This window comes from Odontesthes bonariensis, chromosome 17 (genome assembly GCF_027942865.1).
Source record: "Odontesthes bonariensis isolate fOdoBon6 chromosome 17, fOdoBon6.hap1, whole genome shotgun sequence".
Lineage (NCBI taxonomy): Eukaryota > Metazoa > Chordata > Actinopteri > Atheriniformes > Atherinopsidae > Odontesthes > Odontesthes bonariensis.
This window is the reverse complement of record NC_134522.1, coordinates 20,619,615-20,636,575: the sequence shown is the minus strand read 5'-3', so window position 1 is coordinate 20,636,575 and position 16,961 is coordinate 20,619,615. Positions and strand designations below refer to the sequence as shown.

Below are 16,961 nucleotides of genomic sequence, written 5' to 3'. Positions count from 1 at the left end.
TGCTTTACAACAGGTAATAAATAAAGAGAAGAATAAGTAAAAACAAATAAAAAAATAAAAACCCAACATTTTCTTGAATTTGCTTCTCACACATGAACAACAAATATGAACCAAATACAGTAAGTCAGTTATCTCAGTTTTAATAACTTAAATGAACATTTAACATTTTCCACCAGTATTTTTGTATCATCAATAATAAAAATACAAACTGAAAATAAGTGATGGATTATTTTCATCCAAGAGAAGAAAATCTGTAAAAAAGATTGTCTCCAGCATTTGATCAGATGAAACAACAGATTCAAATAACGGTGTTTTCCACTTTACTGACAGTCATCATCTGCTATGAGGTTATAAAGTATGAAATCAGCTGTTTGGTCACATCAGACACTGAGCAGGCTGTAAACTGGACTGAGATGAGTTCAGATTTATTTATGCAGCCAACATTATGGTTTTTATTCTGATATCTTAAGAAACACTTGAATAAGGATGTAAACAAAGCGAATGTTACAAGAAGATCATTCAGATATAATCTAAGTTATTATCAGGTGATGTCACAGTTTGTGAGCAGGATACTCCCTGAACCTGTTAATGAGGAAAAAAGACACATATGAGAAGATAAAAGTGAGACTTTTACACAAAATGAAATATAGTAATTACAAACTTATATATTCTTTGCCTAAGTGATCTTCAACACATGATGAACTCTTACAACCGGTTCTAAAAACCAGAGTGTTTTATGGCTACATTGGTCCACAGCTCAAAATCCAGCAGTTTGATAGTAAATACTCAAAATGTACAAACTTACTAAATTGTCTAAGCTGCAAAAATGATATTTGCCTATTCTGCCTCTCAAAACCATGACATATAAAACATAACCTTGGGGCAGCTGTAACTAATGAGTGAGAGCAGTCATCTGCTATTTGAAAGTCACCGTCCGTCGTGTTTGGTTAGGGTCAGACATAAAACATTCCTATATTCCTATATTCCTACATTCATACAGATTGTGATGAATACATTGGTTAGTTTATATGAAATTATTTAGCAGTCTGTTTTCCTATTGTGTTCACATTTACTCCCAGTATGAGACACAACATTTAGCTGAATACACAGTGGAATCATTAGTTTGCCAGATGAAATTTCTACTTTATATTGTGGCTATTTCAATTAGTCATCATTAATAATCTTTAATCATGTCTCACTACATTTTTTAATAAATTCAGAAGGAGGAACATGTATTTGTTCAAATGCAAGCTAATTATTTTCCACTTGAGGAGAATCTTCTGAAGTTATTAAACCCTTTAACATCTTTTGTGATCGTTATTAAAAAGGACCAAACACTAAATGAACGAATTTATCAGAGCAAGCTTTATTTGCATAAAAGTCAACCATCAACATGCCAGTTATTAAACACACTCACATCCAGCTGCAGAGCTGCACACATTCCTCTGTAAGTTGTTGATGTCCAGCACTTTACAGCAGTGTTGATCTGTGACACACAAAGCTCTAGTTTCTTCTACAAACATTAAAACTCATAATGATCAGAGCAGCAGGTGTGCTCCTCCTGCCCCCCCACACACTGCTCCTGTCCTGGTCTGCAGTCAGCCCCTCGAGGCCTCACACTTGCTCCTCTGGAGGGACTGGACCTGCCTGTGCTCATGATGGAGGACCCTGCAGGAGAACAGCTCTCCTTTCATCCAGCGCTCTGAGCTCAGGCTCAGGGTGCTGCTGCTGCTGTAGCGTCCGCTCTTCTCCTCCTCTGAGCTGGTCAGGACCCCCTCTGTCACCTCTGTACCGTCCACCTCCCAGCTCACCACGGCTCCCTGAGGAGAGTAGCCGGTCAGCAGGCAGGCCAGCGTGGCCGAGCCCCCGGAGAGCTGCTCAGAGGAGGGGGGCAGCAGAGAGACTGAGGGTCTGACCATGGGGCCAGCTGGAGGGGAGAGCAGAGACACACAAGGAGCAGATTAACTTCCACTGCAGGACAGACAGCTGGACACGAGACACTCCTGATACATGACAGAGAGGAACAATACTGTGGACTAACTGTGGCAAAGATACTGTGATCACACAGAGGAGAGGAGGAGAGATGGAAGGAAATGAAGGTTTTGCAAATTAAATGCATCTTCAAAACTTTATTTAATATTTCTACTTATTGTCAGAATGGTTATTTCTCTCATTTTTCATTAGTTTCTCAGACTGGCTCTTAAATGTGAAACATAAAGTAAGTGAAACATGTTGTACGCCGTCACTGCAAATATGTTGTTAAAAAATGTCCCGTCTGTACACTATCAACCAAACTGACATCTGTCTGTTTCACTTCCTTTTTCATACAGAAAACCAACAAACTGTGAACTTAAACTATCGTTCTAATGAACGGACACTCAGTTTTTTTTTTTATCATCTTACGTATTCAAAGATTTGAAAGTAGAAAATGAAACTTCAATCCCCGATAAATAATTGCACAAACACATTTAAATAAAAAAAGACAAGTAAAAGATTCAGTTCTTTTTTCTAGTGAATAAATGTCGCCTCAACATCAGCTCCAACACTAAATGCACATTAGAGTCTGTACCAGCTTCATGAGAAAATTGAGAATTTACTTCAAATAATGAATAACAAATATCTACAACATATAAGATGTCAATAACAGCTTGATGTAGTATTTCCAAAAACATTATTGCAGAAATAATGAGAAAATCTGGTACTTACAGTGAATGATGAGTTTGGTTCCTCCACCAAAAGTGTACCACAGTGATACAAACTCATTAAGCGGCTGTACAAAAACCTCCTGCTCTCTGAACAAACATCTATCCTCTGATAAATCACCTTTTTCCACATTAAAACTTCACACTTTATATTTTATTCAGTAGAGAATGTTTTTCTACTCAGGATGCTTAAAATTGCTTCATGATTTAAGATCATTTTTATCATGTTATTGTAACACGTTAGCAGTGAGAAAGAAAAGTCACATTTTCTCTTGTGATACATTTATATTTGAACTAAATTTGAACTAATATTCTACTAATATTATTGAGAAAAGCTGCAAAACAATATTTTCCACACATATTATTATTTATGACTTTTGTCAGTTTTATATTTCAATAATAAGATTGAATCTAAAGAGAAGAAAAGAAAATTTTATAAATACCAGCGAAACAGACATGATCTTCATCCAAATGCTAAAAATATTTGTTTCTAATTCTGATATATCCTCATCCAGCCCATATAAAGGAGAGATGGTTTTAATCCAAACAGTGTTTCTTCTCATTTCAGTTGTCTTCAGTGCGTTGAGAGCAGAGAAATGATTTCCATAGAGAGGAGGCTTTGCATCATCAGCTGATCCTCCAGTGAACTGAGAAGGTTTATAGTCCTGTGAGTTCAACACTGCAGGACTCAGATCTGTCAGTCAGCACAGCAGAAACCACAACCACCATGACTCTCATCACCATCCTCATCTGGACGCTGGCCTGCTGCTGTTTTACAGGTTCATTCACTCAGCAACATTTCCATCATGATGTGCTGCCTTTTCTCTCATTTCTTTCTGCTGATAAATGAATGATGTGATTTTGTCTGCAGGATGCAGCGGTCAGGTGACTGTGACTCAGCCTCCAGACTACATCATTGACTTGCTTGGAATTTTGGAGGAGGGTATGTTCTGGTATCAGCAGAAACCTGGACAGCCTCCAAAGATCCAAAAAAAATATGTGAAAAAGCTTGAGTCAGGAACACCAGCTCGGTTTAGTGGCAGTGGAAGCAGCTCTAACTTCACTTTGACCATCAGTGGAGCTCAGGCTGAAGACGCAGCAGTTTACTATTGTTAGATTTACCACAGCGGTGGTGTGTTCACGCAGTGATTTGTAGAAATGTAATAATGTAAAATAGTTTTGTCATAGTAACATGTTTTTAATGTTCATAATTTCCAGGATCAGGTGGCTTTCCATCTCTGACTGGTGAGATTTGCTCCATTATGCTCCAAATCCATTATGACTCCATCTCTGCTAAAATGTATCAAATCCTCGCTTGTAAAATTGTTTGGTTGTTAAAACATGTTTCTAATGTTTCTTATTTCCAGGATCAGATGGCAGTCCGTCTGTGACTCAGTCTCCTGCATCAAAGTCTGCTGCTTTGGGGGACACGGTCTCTCTGAGCTGTACAGCCAGTTCAGGAGTGGATGATGATCTCAGTTGGTACCTGCAGAAACCCGGACAGCCTCCCAAACTGCTGTTTTATAAAATCAGCAGCCGTGAATCTGCTCCGAGTCATTTCAGCAGCAGTGGATCTGAGCCTGAATTCACTCTAAAAATCACCGGAGTGAAGGCCGATGATGCAGGAGTTTACTACTGTATGGGAGTGCATAGTGGTCCGGTGTTCACACAGTGATTTGTAGTCGTACAAAAACCTCCTTCAGTCAGACTGCAGACACACTGAGCTGTTACAGCAGGAACTGACTGCAGCTGCTGGAGAAGAAGAGACTCTGACACAGACCACTGAACACAGAGCTCACAGTAACCTCACCAAGCACCAAATGCATCATCATCATTTATCTTTGCTCAACTTTCCTGTTCACTCACTGAAGGCATGAATGAAAAAAATGAATGTTTTTTATAAAATAATATCAATCAATATTTGTAGTCAGCATCTTAACAAAGAACCAAAAATAGACGTTACTCAGTTCTAACCTTTCATGAGGTTTTTGTTAAGTTTGATTCCAGCAGACAGTGAACACACTCAAATTGAAATTAGATCTATGTCCAGTATCCTGTCTATAACCGGGATGAGGATTAATGTAACGACAAAGTTTGTTCATTTGTCACATTTAAAGGAGGCACAACTGAGACAGCTCTGACCCTCCATCCTTGCAGAAATGATGCAGGCCTGCGTCTCAGAGCAGCTGGTGAGGTGCTGAGGTGAAGGGAGGAGTTCCTGCTGGATGGAGAGTCCCAGTCCCAGTCTCTGCAGCACAGCATGGGTGCATGCTTTTTCTGAAGCCAACAGCCTCTCAGTCTGAAGAACTAGAGAAGTTTCACAAATGAGTCAGCAAAATGTGTGTTCTTTCTGAACCAAACTGGTGTGTGTCTGCCAGCTGCAGGTTCTGCAGGTTCCACATGAAGGTGTTCTGTGTGATGTCACAGTGAGACCTGATTGGATAAATTAGAACTCTGGCACTCTGGGGCATTCTGGAGGTCCTCGAAAAACATTTTATGGAAAGATGTAAATTTCAAAACAAAACAATACTGTTTTTTGCAGGTTGCTGCTGTGGGAAGAAAAAAAATTTATACATTTCAGAAATGGGTTCAGATTTACAAATCTGATCCATCCTTTGTCCACTTCTTTCTGAACCCATCAGTTTAACCCCTGACTCTTCAATGTACCCTTCCCCACCCACTCAGTCTGCTCTGATCATTCAACTAATTGGTTGAAAACAGTGTAAGTGGCGTCTGATGTTCAGCAGGTTGCCAGTTATGGTTATAATAAAACAGAGAATAGCTCAAATTCGAATATCATGGTTTATCTGTTCTGGTTTTTGCAACAGTAAGTGTGCAGCAGTGGAAGTAACCAATAACTTTAGTTATGAGTTCAAAGCAACGACTTTAATCTGGTTTAAAAGCTTCATTAAGTCATCTGTCTACCTGACCTACAAACATTTGGTCAGTATCACAAACATCAGCAACATCAGGAGAACAAAAATACTGTGTACTCGCCTTGTTGTTTCCAACCACGTTTTTACACACAATAACATCAGATATGAAGCCTCAGTGGACATTTAACAGAAGCCTCTTCCCATTCATCTAAATGTAATACCTGGATGTGGAACACATGATGGACCCAAATATGAATTCAAACCACAAAGAAATCTTAAATCAGGTAAATATCAGAATACTTTGGGTGGTTATATAGTTTATTAGAAACCAGATAACTTTTGAGCTTTAGCCAAATGTTTACAAGCATAAAAAAACACTTTATTCCTCAAGAAACTTGAGTCAACACCAGAATGAGTCCCGAGACCTGAAGATCTTTCTTTCTATCTCACTTCTGTTTTCTGTTTGTTCCCATAAAACAGGTGTGTGCTTAACTTCTCAGAAGTATTTTGCATGATTTTTATGCATCGCTGCACCAAAGAGTTGAAGTTCTTCTGTTGCAGAGAATCTGAGCTGTTTTCATTCCCGCGCACAGAAAACTGAACCACGATTATGTTTCTGATGACTCTGTTTGTCATGATGGCTTTTCTGAGTCAGGCTGAGAAGTTTGCTCAGTAACAGGGTTGTTGTTAGAATAAGTTTAACAAAGTATAAGAAAACGATCCTGAACAATATTTCCATGTTTTCTTTTATTTTTACATTCATTAGCATAAAATGTTTGCTGTTGGAGGGGTATTAATGAAGGCAATCATATGATTTACGAAACATAAATCTATTGATAAAGATAATGAACATGATGTATTCAGAATGTAAACATGTTTATGTCTTTATGGTAAACTGACACATATGAATAATCTGTGCATCACTGTATGCTGGAAGAAAGTGTGATGAGAGTTTTAAGTTTGCTTCAGTGTGCATGAATCAGAAATTGCAAAACTAATTTGAAAAGCACTTATTCAATATAAGCCACACTTTGATGAGTCGATTTTGATTTATTTTATTATGATATAAAGCAGAACATGAGATCAGTTACATAAAGCTCCAAAAAACATGAAAAGAAGCATTGTTCTGCAGAGGTACGAGATCAGAGGAGATCTGTAGCTTCATCCAGATCTCCATCAAAGCAGCAGCATCATTTCCAGACAGGAAGTGCTGCTGAAGCTCTACTCTGAGCAGCGCTCAGGGTTCAGGGTTTGAGTGACGGGGCTCTGTCCACTCAGACTGGCCTCACAGCTCACTGAGCCCGCCTTCCTCCACTGGTCTGCAGAGAGGCTCAGGGTGCTGCTCCGGCTGTAGAGGCCGTCCCCTCCCGGGACTTCCAGGCTGTTTGACACCCCTGAGGACATGCTGCTGCCCCCCACCTTCCAGCCCAGCGTCCAGGTTGAGGGGAAGCCCCCATTGGACAGACACACCAGTGTGACGCCGCTCTGCTGCCCCTCCTGTTTGGAGGTGGGGAGGACGGTCAGGGTGGGCGGCTTTATGCCCACTTGAGGAGAGAAGGCACAAAGGACAGAAGAAGATTAAAGCTACTTAATGTTCATAAACAATGATTACTGATGGCATCTTCATCAGTGCCTCATAATGTGTGACAGTCAATAACTCGTCCCTGTGAGGATTTTCTGAAGTTTAAACTGACAGAGCTGAAACACTCATGTGGACACAGTTCAGACTTTGTCATCTGTCTCTTTCACTTCCTTTAAACTGAAATGAATGAACCGTGAACACAAAGCTGATCTGCACTCAATGATAACATCTATTTATGTTTAACAGAAATTAGTTTCAAACATGAAGAGAAATGATGGTGAACAGAATGGGAAAAGGAAAATATAACTAAACCATGGTTATTAGAGATATTTACACATACATAAGATACATTTCATAATCTCATGTTATGATGTCATAGTTTGCCATGTAGAAATAAAACATTGTTATGAACATATACAATAAGTAAATTATTGATAATTAATGAATGAATTATTAGAATTATTTCAAATTGAAAGATGCTAAAAAACAGATTAAATGAAAATGTAAGAATAAGAACAGAAAAGTTTACACTTTCAGTCATTTACTCAAAAATATTTAAACTAGATACAAAATTAAATATTTTCTTCAGTCTATAAATGAAAGCTTCTACATCCCTGAAAGGATGTTGATCTCTGCAAAGCCTCTTCTCAGATGGTGAGATCAGCTTTGTTTAATAACTAAAAAAAAATGTATTTAAAAGCAACAAACTCGACAACATCTCAGGCAATATTGAAAATAATTTTGTTAAAAACTACATGTTGAACAAGGAAAACATTTCTGGTACTTACAGTCAACGATGAGTTTGGTTCCTCCACCAAAAGTCCACCACAGTGATACAAACTCATTAAGTGGCTGTACAAAAACCTCCTGCTCTCTGAACAAACATCTATCCTCTGAAAAATCACCTTTTTCCACATTAAAACTTCACACTTTATATTTTATTCAGTAGAGAATGTTTTTCTACTCAAGAGGCTTAAAATTGCTTCATGATTAAGAACATTTTTATCATGTTATTGTAACACGTTAGCAGTGAGAAAGAAAAGTCACATTTTCTCTTGCGATACATTTATATTTGAACTAAATTTGAACTAATATTCTATTAAAATTATTGAGAAAAGCTGCAAAACAATTTTTTCTTCTCACATTATTCATTCCTATATCTAAAATAATTACTTTTGGCAGTTTTATATTTCAATTATCAGATTGAATCTAAAGAGAAGAAAAGAAGATTTTATAAATACCAGCGAAAAAGACATGATCTTAATCCAAATGCTGAAAATATTTGTTTCTAATTCTGATATATCCTCATCCAGCCCATTTAAAGGATAGATGGTTTTAATCCAAACAGTGTTTCTTCTCAATTCAGTTGTCTTCAGTGTGTTGAGAGCAGAGAAATGATTTCCATAGAGAGGAGGCTTTGCATCATCAGCTGATCCTCCAGTGAACTGAGAAGGTTTATAGTCCTGTGAGTTCAACACTGCAGGACTCAGATCTGTCAGTCAGCACAGCAGAAACCACAACCACCATGACTCTCATCACCATCCTCATCTGGACGCTGGCCTGCTGCTGTTTTACAGGTTCATTCACTCAGCAACATTTCCATCATGATGTGCTGCCTTTTCTCTCATTTCTTTCTGCTGATAAATGAATGATGTGATTTTTGTCTGCAGGATGCAGCGGTCAGGTGACTGTGACTCAGCCTCCAGTAGTGACATTTAGTCCAGGATCCACTGCCACTCTGAAGTGTACGACCAGCCAGGCTGTGTATTCTAACTGTGGTGATGGTCAGTGTATGTTCTGGTATCAGCAGAAACCTGGACAAACTCCAAAGCTGCTGATAAGACACGTCAGCATCAGACACTCAGGAACACCAGCTCGGTTTAGTGGCAGTGGAAGCAGCTCTGACTTCACTTTGACCATCAGTGGAGTTCAGGTTGAAGATGCAGCAGTTTACTACTGTAAGAGTCTACACAACATAGATAGTTCCTGGCCGTTCACACAGTGATTTGTAGTCGTACAAAAACCTCCTTCAGTCAGACTGCAGACACACTGAGCTGTTACAGCAGGAACTGACTGCAGCTGCTGGAGAAGAAGAGACTTTGACACAGACCACTGAACACAGAGCTCACAGTAACCTCACCAAGCACTACACACACATCAATAATGACAATTTGAAGATTTTACTTTCACCAAGTTTCTTCATCTTCTTGTCAGCAGGATCAGTCAATAGGTTAGAGTCAAATTTGACATGAAAATGACCCGACTAAGAAGCGATCATCTTTCCATGTTAATCTGTGTCCAGATGATGATCCAGGATTTTCTTTAAGAGAATGTTATATCTAAGTTAATATCTAATAATAATGAAAAAAAACTCTGGCCAAACTTTTGTTAATAACAGGGTGATATCACAACAACAACAATATAAAATCATCCTGCTTAAGGACTGTGAGTTCTGGAGTCAATCTTGTTCCATTCAGATGAAAACTCACAGATTCAAATATCACAGATTCACATGTAGCATCATCATCATCATCATCATCACTGATTAGCATAAAGCAGCAGAGATAAACTCTCATGTCATTAACTTAATGTGACTAAAATCAAACTACTTAACAGTGTGAAACAGTTCAATTTTTCATCAACATGAGCAGTAACAAATTATTTATTTTCAAAAACTAAATGAAAAATAACTGACATAGTGAAAAGATTTGGTCTCTTCTCTGATGTGACTGAGCTGAGAGATTATTCCATTTTGCATGTGACAAACATTTCCCCTCCTCACACAAACACAGGTATTTGTTTGAATGTGTTGCTTGTGTTTTGAATGACTGCTGTGCATCGCTGCTCCTAAACCAGTTTAAAGTGAAGCACAGAGAAACGTCTGTACAGTCTGACAGTGAGATTAATCATAGTGACGATGTTTCTGACTCCACTGTTGATCACGCTGCTGCTCCAACTTCGAGGTGAGAAGTGCTTTGTTTCCATTATGACTCCATCTCTGCTAAAAATTTATCAAATCCTCGCTTGTAAAATTGTTTGGCTGTTAAAATATGTTTCTAATGTTTCTTATTTCCAGGATCAGATGGCAGTCCATCTGTGACTCAGACTCCTGCATCAAAGTCTGCTGCTTTGGGGGACACGGTCTCTCTGAGCTGTACAGCCAGTTCAGGAGTGGATGATGATCTCAGTTGGTACCTGCAGAAACCCGGACAGCCTCCCAAACTGCTGTTTTATAAAATCAGCAGCCGTGAATCTGCTCCGAGTCATTTCAGCAGCAGTGGATCTGAGCCTGAATTCACTCTAAAAATCAGCGGAATGAAGGCCGATGATGCAGGAGTTTACTACTGTATGGGAGTATATTCAATAAACAGTGCTTTGGTGTTCACACAGTGATTTGTCGTCGTACAAAAACCTCCTTCAGTCAGACTGCAGACGCACTGAGCTGTTACAGCAGGAACTGACTGCAGCTGCTGGAGAAGAAGAGACTCTGACACAGACCACTGAACACAGAGCTCACAGTAACCTCACCAAGCATTACATATGTTAGCATATATTTTTTAACTATTTTGTGACAAATACTCACAATATATGATATAATTAAAATATACTTAATATGAAAGTTATGACAGTCTTATTTAGGCCTTTACAGATTATTGTCGCAGTGTAGGTTAAACAAGATTTTATGTTTATTTAAATCTTTAATCTTTAATTAAAATACAAATAAATATATACATGAGACTTCTAACAAATTTTTAAAAACCCAACATTTTCTTGAATTTGCTTCTCACACATGAACAACAAATACGAACAGAATACAGTAAGTCAGTTATCTCAGTTTTAATAACTTAAATGAACATTTAACATTTTCCACCAGTATTTTTGTATCATCAACAACAAAAATACAAACTGAAAATCAGTGATGGATTATTTTCATCCAAGAGGAGAAAATCTGTAAAAAAGATTATCTCCAGCATTTCATCAGATGAAACAACATATTCAAACAACGGTGTTTTCCACTTTACTGACAGTCATCATCTGCTATGAGGTTATAAAGTATGAAATCAGCTGTTTGGTCACATCAGACACTGAGCAGGCTGTAAACTGGACTTAGATGAGTTCAGATTTATTTATGCAGCCAACAATATGGTTTTTATTCTCATATCTTAATAAACACTTGAATAAGGATGTAAACAAAGCGAATGTTACAAGAAGATCATTCCGATTTAATCTAAGTTATTATCAGCTGATGTCACAGTTTTTGAGCAGGATACTCCCTGAACCTGTTAATATGGGAAAAAAAAACATATGAGAAGATAAAAGTTAGACTTTTACACAAAATAAAAATGTAGAAATGAAAACTTGAAGAAGTGCTGGATGAATGTGAGTTAATGGGTAAATGTGACGCTTTGTGTGGTCAACCAGCCGAGAAAAACACTTTATAAGTACAGTCCATTTAACATAGCTACATTTTGAAACTGTCACTAAACTATTAAATGTTCATACACACTTATGAGGAGGCAGGAGGAGGTGAACAGCAGAGTTCCACCACAGACTGTCACTCAAGAGAACCAAGTTCAAGTCCCATCTGATCTGATATTGTCCAACAACTTTATTAGTTTTAACTTCACCTTCAGTCGTGTTTGGTTAGGGTCAGACATAAAACATTCCTGTTTAAGTTTAGATATTTCTGCAAAATAAATATGGTTATGATCAAAGATAAAAACACATGGTTAGGGTGAAATATGAAGGAATACATCTTTACAGGTTTGCATCATGTTGCCTCGATTCTTCCATTCAAAACAAAAGAAGATGTTATAAATGAAACCGTCTCATAGTTTCTGCATTATGTTTCTGAAATGTGGACAAACCTGATGGTTTTCCTGTCAGACTGGGCTGCCTCTCACCTCAGTTCAGCAGTTTTTTTCTGTTTCACTGAAACAGGTGTGATTTTGCCTCCTTGAAACTATTTTTGCATGATTTGAATGCATCACTGCTGCTCAGAGTTTAAGTTCCTCTGTCACAGAGAGTCTGAACTGTTCCTGGGCTCTCACACTGAAACCTCCATCAGGATGATGTTTCCAATAACTCTGATTGTGATGTTGGGTTTTCTGAGTCAGGGTGAGAAGCTTTTAACATTGTCTGCCTGTCTTAAATTATTAGTTGTTCTGGTTTCCTGTTAGACCGTGACGTGCTTTAACATCTTCCTCAGATTATAGTTTTAGGCATCTTTCATTTACTACCACTGAGTCTACTGATTTTCAGAATTTGTTTTCTTTATCATTTCAGAGTCGTTTGCCAACAACTTTCTGACTCAGGCTGATAAATCCAAGTCTGTCAGTGTTGGAGGGACTGTGAGCATCAGCGCCACAGGGAGTTCAGATATTGGTGCTGATCTCAGTTGGTACCTTCAGAAACCTGGACAGCCTCCCAAACTTCTTATATACAAAGCATCAACTCTGTTCTCAGGAACTCCATCTAGATTCAGAGGCAGTAGATCTGGTTCTGACTACACTTTAACCATCAGTGGATTTCAGGCTGAAGATGCTGGAGATTATTACTGTCTCGGGTATCATAGCGATAGCTCGCTCACACAGTGATTTAGAGCCGTACAAAAACCTCCTTCAGTCTGTCTGAAGGCTGCAGCTGCAGAGTGTTGGTGAAGAGACTGTGATGAGGAAAACTGCTCCAGTGAACACAACAGTCATCAAACAGAAACACAATCGGTTGAAATAAACAGACAAAAAGCTTTAACTTCAGTATATAAATCCTGTGTTATCAGAACAGAAGTGTTGTTGGAAAGCATTCAAAAGTAAATCATGCACATGACAACTCTCCTCAGCAGTAGTCAGATATTAAAAAACATACAAATGTGAAAAGATAAATATGTTACAAACTATATTTTATACTACATTTTTTACCTGTGCTGTAAATGGACAAAGAGTCCAAAGTGGAAAATATGTGTGAATGAAAACAGAAATTCTTGGATCATGTCTTTATCAAAAACATTTCAAATAGAATATAAAGATGGTTAATTAATATAAGTTCTTTAACATGAGTTGATTTGAAATTGAGAGGATTTTTACAAAGTGAAGCAGAAAGCAGCGTAAAAATAAAAATATTCTCAAGTTTGCAGAGATATGAGAACAGAGGAGATCTGCAGCTTCATCTCCATCATAAAGCATCATCTCTGGATAAGAAGTGTTGCAGAAGCTCTGAGCAGTAAGTCAGGGTCGAGGCTTAGAGAGGGAATAAATAACTCAGGATTTATACACATGGCATTGATCCTCTGCTGAACTGAACAAAGGAAAACTATGGAGCAGAAATGAACAATAAGTCCCCAGGAACCACATCACCAGTTTCTGTAAACTGACAGTAACCTCAGTCACAAAATACAGATTGTGATGAATACATTGGTTAGTTTATATAAAATTATTTAGCGGTCTGTTTTCCTATTGAGTTCACATTTACTCCCAGTATGAAACACAACATTTACCTGAATACACAGTGGAATCATTAGTTTGCTTTATGAAATTTCTACTTTAAATTGTTGTTATTTCAATTAGTCATCATTAATAATCTTTAATCATGTCTCACTACATCGTTTAATAAATTCAGAAGGAGGAACATGTATTTGTTCAAATGCAAGCTAATTATTTTCCACTTGAGGAGAATCTTCTGATGTAATTAAACCCTTTAACAACTTTTGTGATCGTTATTAAAAAGGACCAAACACTAAATGAACGTATTTATCAGAGCAAGCTTTATTTGCATAAAAGTCAACCATCAACATGCCAGTTATTAAACACACTCACATCCAGCTGCAGAGCTGCACACATTCCTCTGTAAGTTGTTGATGTCCAACACTTTACAGCAGTGTTGATCTGTGACACACAAAGCTCTAGTTTCTTCTACAAACATTAAAACTCATAATGATCAGAGCAGCAGGTGTGCTCCTCCTGCCCCCCCACACACTGCTCCTGTCCTGGTCTGCAGTCAGCCCCTCGAGGCCTCACACTTGCTCCTCTGGAGGGACTGGACCTGCCTGTGCTCATGATGGAGGACCCTGCAGGAGAACAGCTCTCCTTTCATCCAGCGCTCTGAGCTCAGGCTCAGGGTGCTGCTGCTGCTGTAGCGTCCGCTCTTCTCCTCCTCTGAGCTGGTCAGGACCCCCTCTGTCACCTCTGTACCGTCCACCTCCCAGCTCACCACGGCTCCCTGAGGAGAGTAGCCGGTCAGCAGGCAGGCCAGCGTGGCCGAGCCCCCGGAGAGCTGCTCAGAGGAGGGGGGCAGCAGAGAGACTGAGGGTCTGACCATGGGGCCAGCTGGAGGGGAGAGCAGAGACACAGATTAACTTCCACTGCAGGACAGACAGCTGGACACGAGACACTCCTGATACATGACAGAGAGAAACAATACTGTGGACTAACTGTGGGAAAGATACTGTGATCACACAGAGGAGAGGAGGAGAGATGGAAGGAAATGAAGGTTTTGCAAATTAAATGCATCTTCGAAACTTTATTTAATATTTCTACTTATTGTCAGAATGGTTATTTCTCTCATTTTTCATTAGTTACTCAGACTGACTCTTAAATGTGCAACATAAAGTAAGTGTACATGTTGTAAGCCGTCACTGCAAATATGTTGTTAAAAAATGTCACGTCTGTACACTATCAACCAAACTGACATCTGTCTGTTTCACTTCCTTTTTCATACAGAAAACCAACAAACTGTGAACTTAAACTATCGTTCTAATGAACGGACACTCAGTTTTTTTTTTATCATCTTACGTATTCAAAGATTTGAAAGTAGAAAATGAAACTTCAATCCCCGATAAATAATTGCACAAACACATTTAAATAAAAAAAGACAAATAAGATTCAGTTCTTTTTTCTAGTGAATAAATGTCGCCTCAACATCAGCTCCAACACTACATGCACATTAGAGTCTGTACCAGCTTCATGAGAAAATTGAGAATTTACTTCAAATAATGAATGACAAATATATACAACATATAAGATGTCCATAACAGCTTGATATAGTATTTCCAAAAACATTATTGCAGAAATAATGAGAAAATTCTGGTACTTACAGTGAATGATGAGTTTGGTTCCTCTACCAAAAGTGTACCACAGTGATACAAACTCATTAAGCGGCTGTACAAAAACCTCCTGCTCTCTGAACAAACATCTATCCTCTGAAAAATCACTTTTTTCCACATTAAAACTTCACACTTTATATTTTATTCAAAAGAGAATGTTTTTCTACTCAGGAGGCTTAAAATTGCTTCATGATTTAAGATCATTTTTATCATGTTATTGTAACATGTTAGCAGTGAGAAAGAAAAGTCACATTTTTTCTTGTGATACATTTATATTTGAACTGCATTTGAACTAATATTCTATTAAAATTATTGAGAAAAGCTGCAAAACAATATTTTTTACACATATTATTATTGTTTACTTTTGGCAGTTTTACTTTTCACTAATATGATTGAATCTAAAGAGAAGAAAAGAAGATTTTATAAATACCAGCAAAACAGACATGATCTTAATCCAAATGCTGAAAATATTTGTTTTTAATTCTGATATATCCTCATCCAGCCCATATAAAGGAGAGATAGTTTTAATCCAAACAGTGTTTCTTCTCAATTCAGTTGTCTTAAGTTTGTTGAGAGCAGAGAAATGATTTCCATAGAGAGGAGGCTTTGCATCATCAGCTGATCCTCCAGTGAACTGAGAAGGTTTATAGTCCTGTGAGTTCAACACTGCAGGACTCAGATCTGTCAGTCAGCACAGCAGAAACCACAACCACCATGACTCTCATCACCATCCTCATCTGGACGCTGGCCTGCTGTTGCTGCTTCAAAGGTTAGGATTATTAGTCACATGATAATTAATTCAGAAATCCTTGTATGTTTAACAACAGGGGCAAAAAATCTAAAAAATCTAAAACAAATGTTTTACAGGGTGTAGTGGTCAAGTGACTGTGACTCAGACTGCTGTAATCACATCTTCTCCTGGATCTACAGTCAGTCTGACCTGCAACACAAACCCAAGAGTATATGTTTGGTCATATGGTGATAGCTCAATAAACTGGTATCAGAAGAAATCTGGAAGAGCTCCAAAATTGGTGATCAAACTTGGTCAAAATGCCACAAGTGAGTTTTCTTCACGGTTCTCTGGCAAAGGAGATGGAGTGAACGCTGAGATGACCATCAGAGGAGTTCAGGCTGAAGATGCAGCAGTTTACTACTGTCAGAGTACTCACAACATAAACAGTGCTAATGTGTTCACACAGTGATTTGTAGTCGTACAAAAACCTCCTTCAGTCAGACTGCAGACACACTGAGCTGTTACAGCAGGAACTGACTGCAGCTGCTGGAGAAGAAGAGACTCTGACACAGACCACTGAACACAGAGCTCACAGTGACCTCACCAAGCACCAAACACAATTTTAAGTTTTTACTTTCACCAAGGTTCTTCATCTTCTTGTCAGCAGGATCAGTCAATAGGTTACAATCAAATATGACACGAAAATTACCCGACTAAGTGATCCTAATTATGATTTTTCCATGTTGATCTGTGTCCAGATGATCCAGGATTTTCTTTCACAGAATGTTGGAAGATATGCAGCCTCAAACTGTTTCTGCTGTTTTAACTCAGTGAAGATTTTCACAGAATTCTAAAAACTACACATTTTCCCCTAATTCCACGTTTCCCGATGACATTCTTTCTGTCCAGTTTTATAGTTAACATCCAATAATAATTAAAAATAAACTCTGGCCAAACTTTTGTCATTAAC

General features: G+C 38.3%; 4 gene segments (V, D, J or C); 1 reads left to right on the top strand and 3 right to left on the bottom strand.

Annotated features, from left to right (window-relative positions):
- Positions 1-1,365: 1,365 nt before the first annotated feature.
- LOC142366172 (Ig lambda-2 chain C region-like) lies at positions 1,366-2,745 on the bottom strand. The segment is given in 2 exon segments: positions 1,366-1,927; positions 2,707-2,745. A coding segment is annotated over 1 exon segment (321 nt).
- Positions 2,746-6,677: 3,932 nt separating this feature from the next.
- Positions 6,678-10,070, bottom strand: LOC142366717 (immunoglobulin lambda constant 1-like). The segment is given in 3 exon segments: positions 6,678-7,122; positions 7,949-8,082; positions 10,048-10,070. Coding segments are annotated over 3 exon segments (480 nt in total).
- Positions 10,071-10,077: 7 nt separating this feature from the next.
- Positions 10,078-10,553, top strand: LOC142366716 (Ig kappa chain V region 3374-like). The segment is given in 2 exon segments: positions 10,078-10,123; positions 10,237-10,553. Coding segments are annotated over 2 exon segments (363 nt in total).
- Positions 10,554-13,911: 3,358 nt separating this feature from the next.
- Positions 13,912-15,306, bottom strand: LOC142402545 (Ig lambda-2 chain C region-like). The segment is given in 2 exon segments: positions 13,912-14,482; positions 15,250-15,306. A coding segment is annotated over 1 exon segment (321 nt).
- Between the last annotated feature and the right edge of the window lie 1,655 nt (positions 15,307-16,961).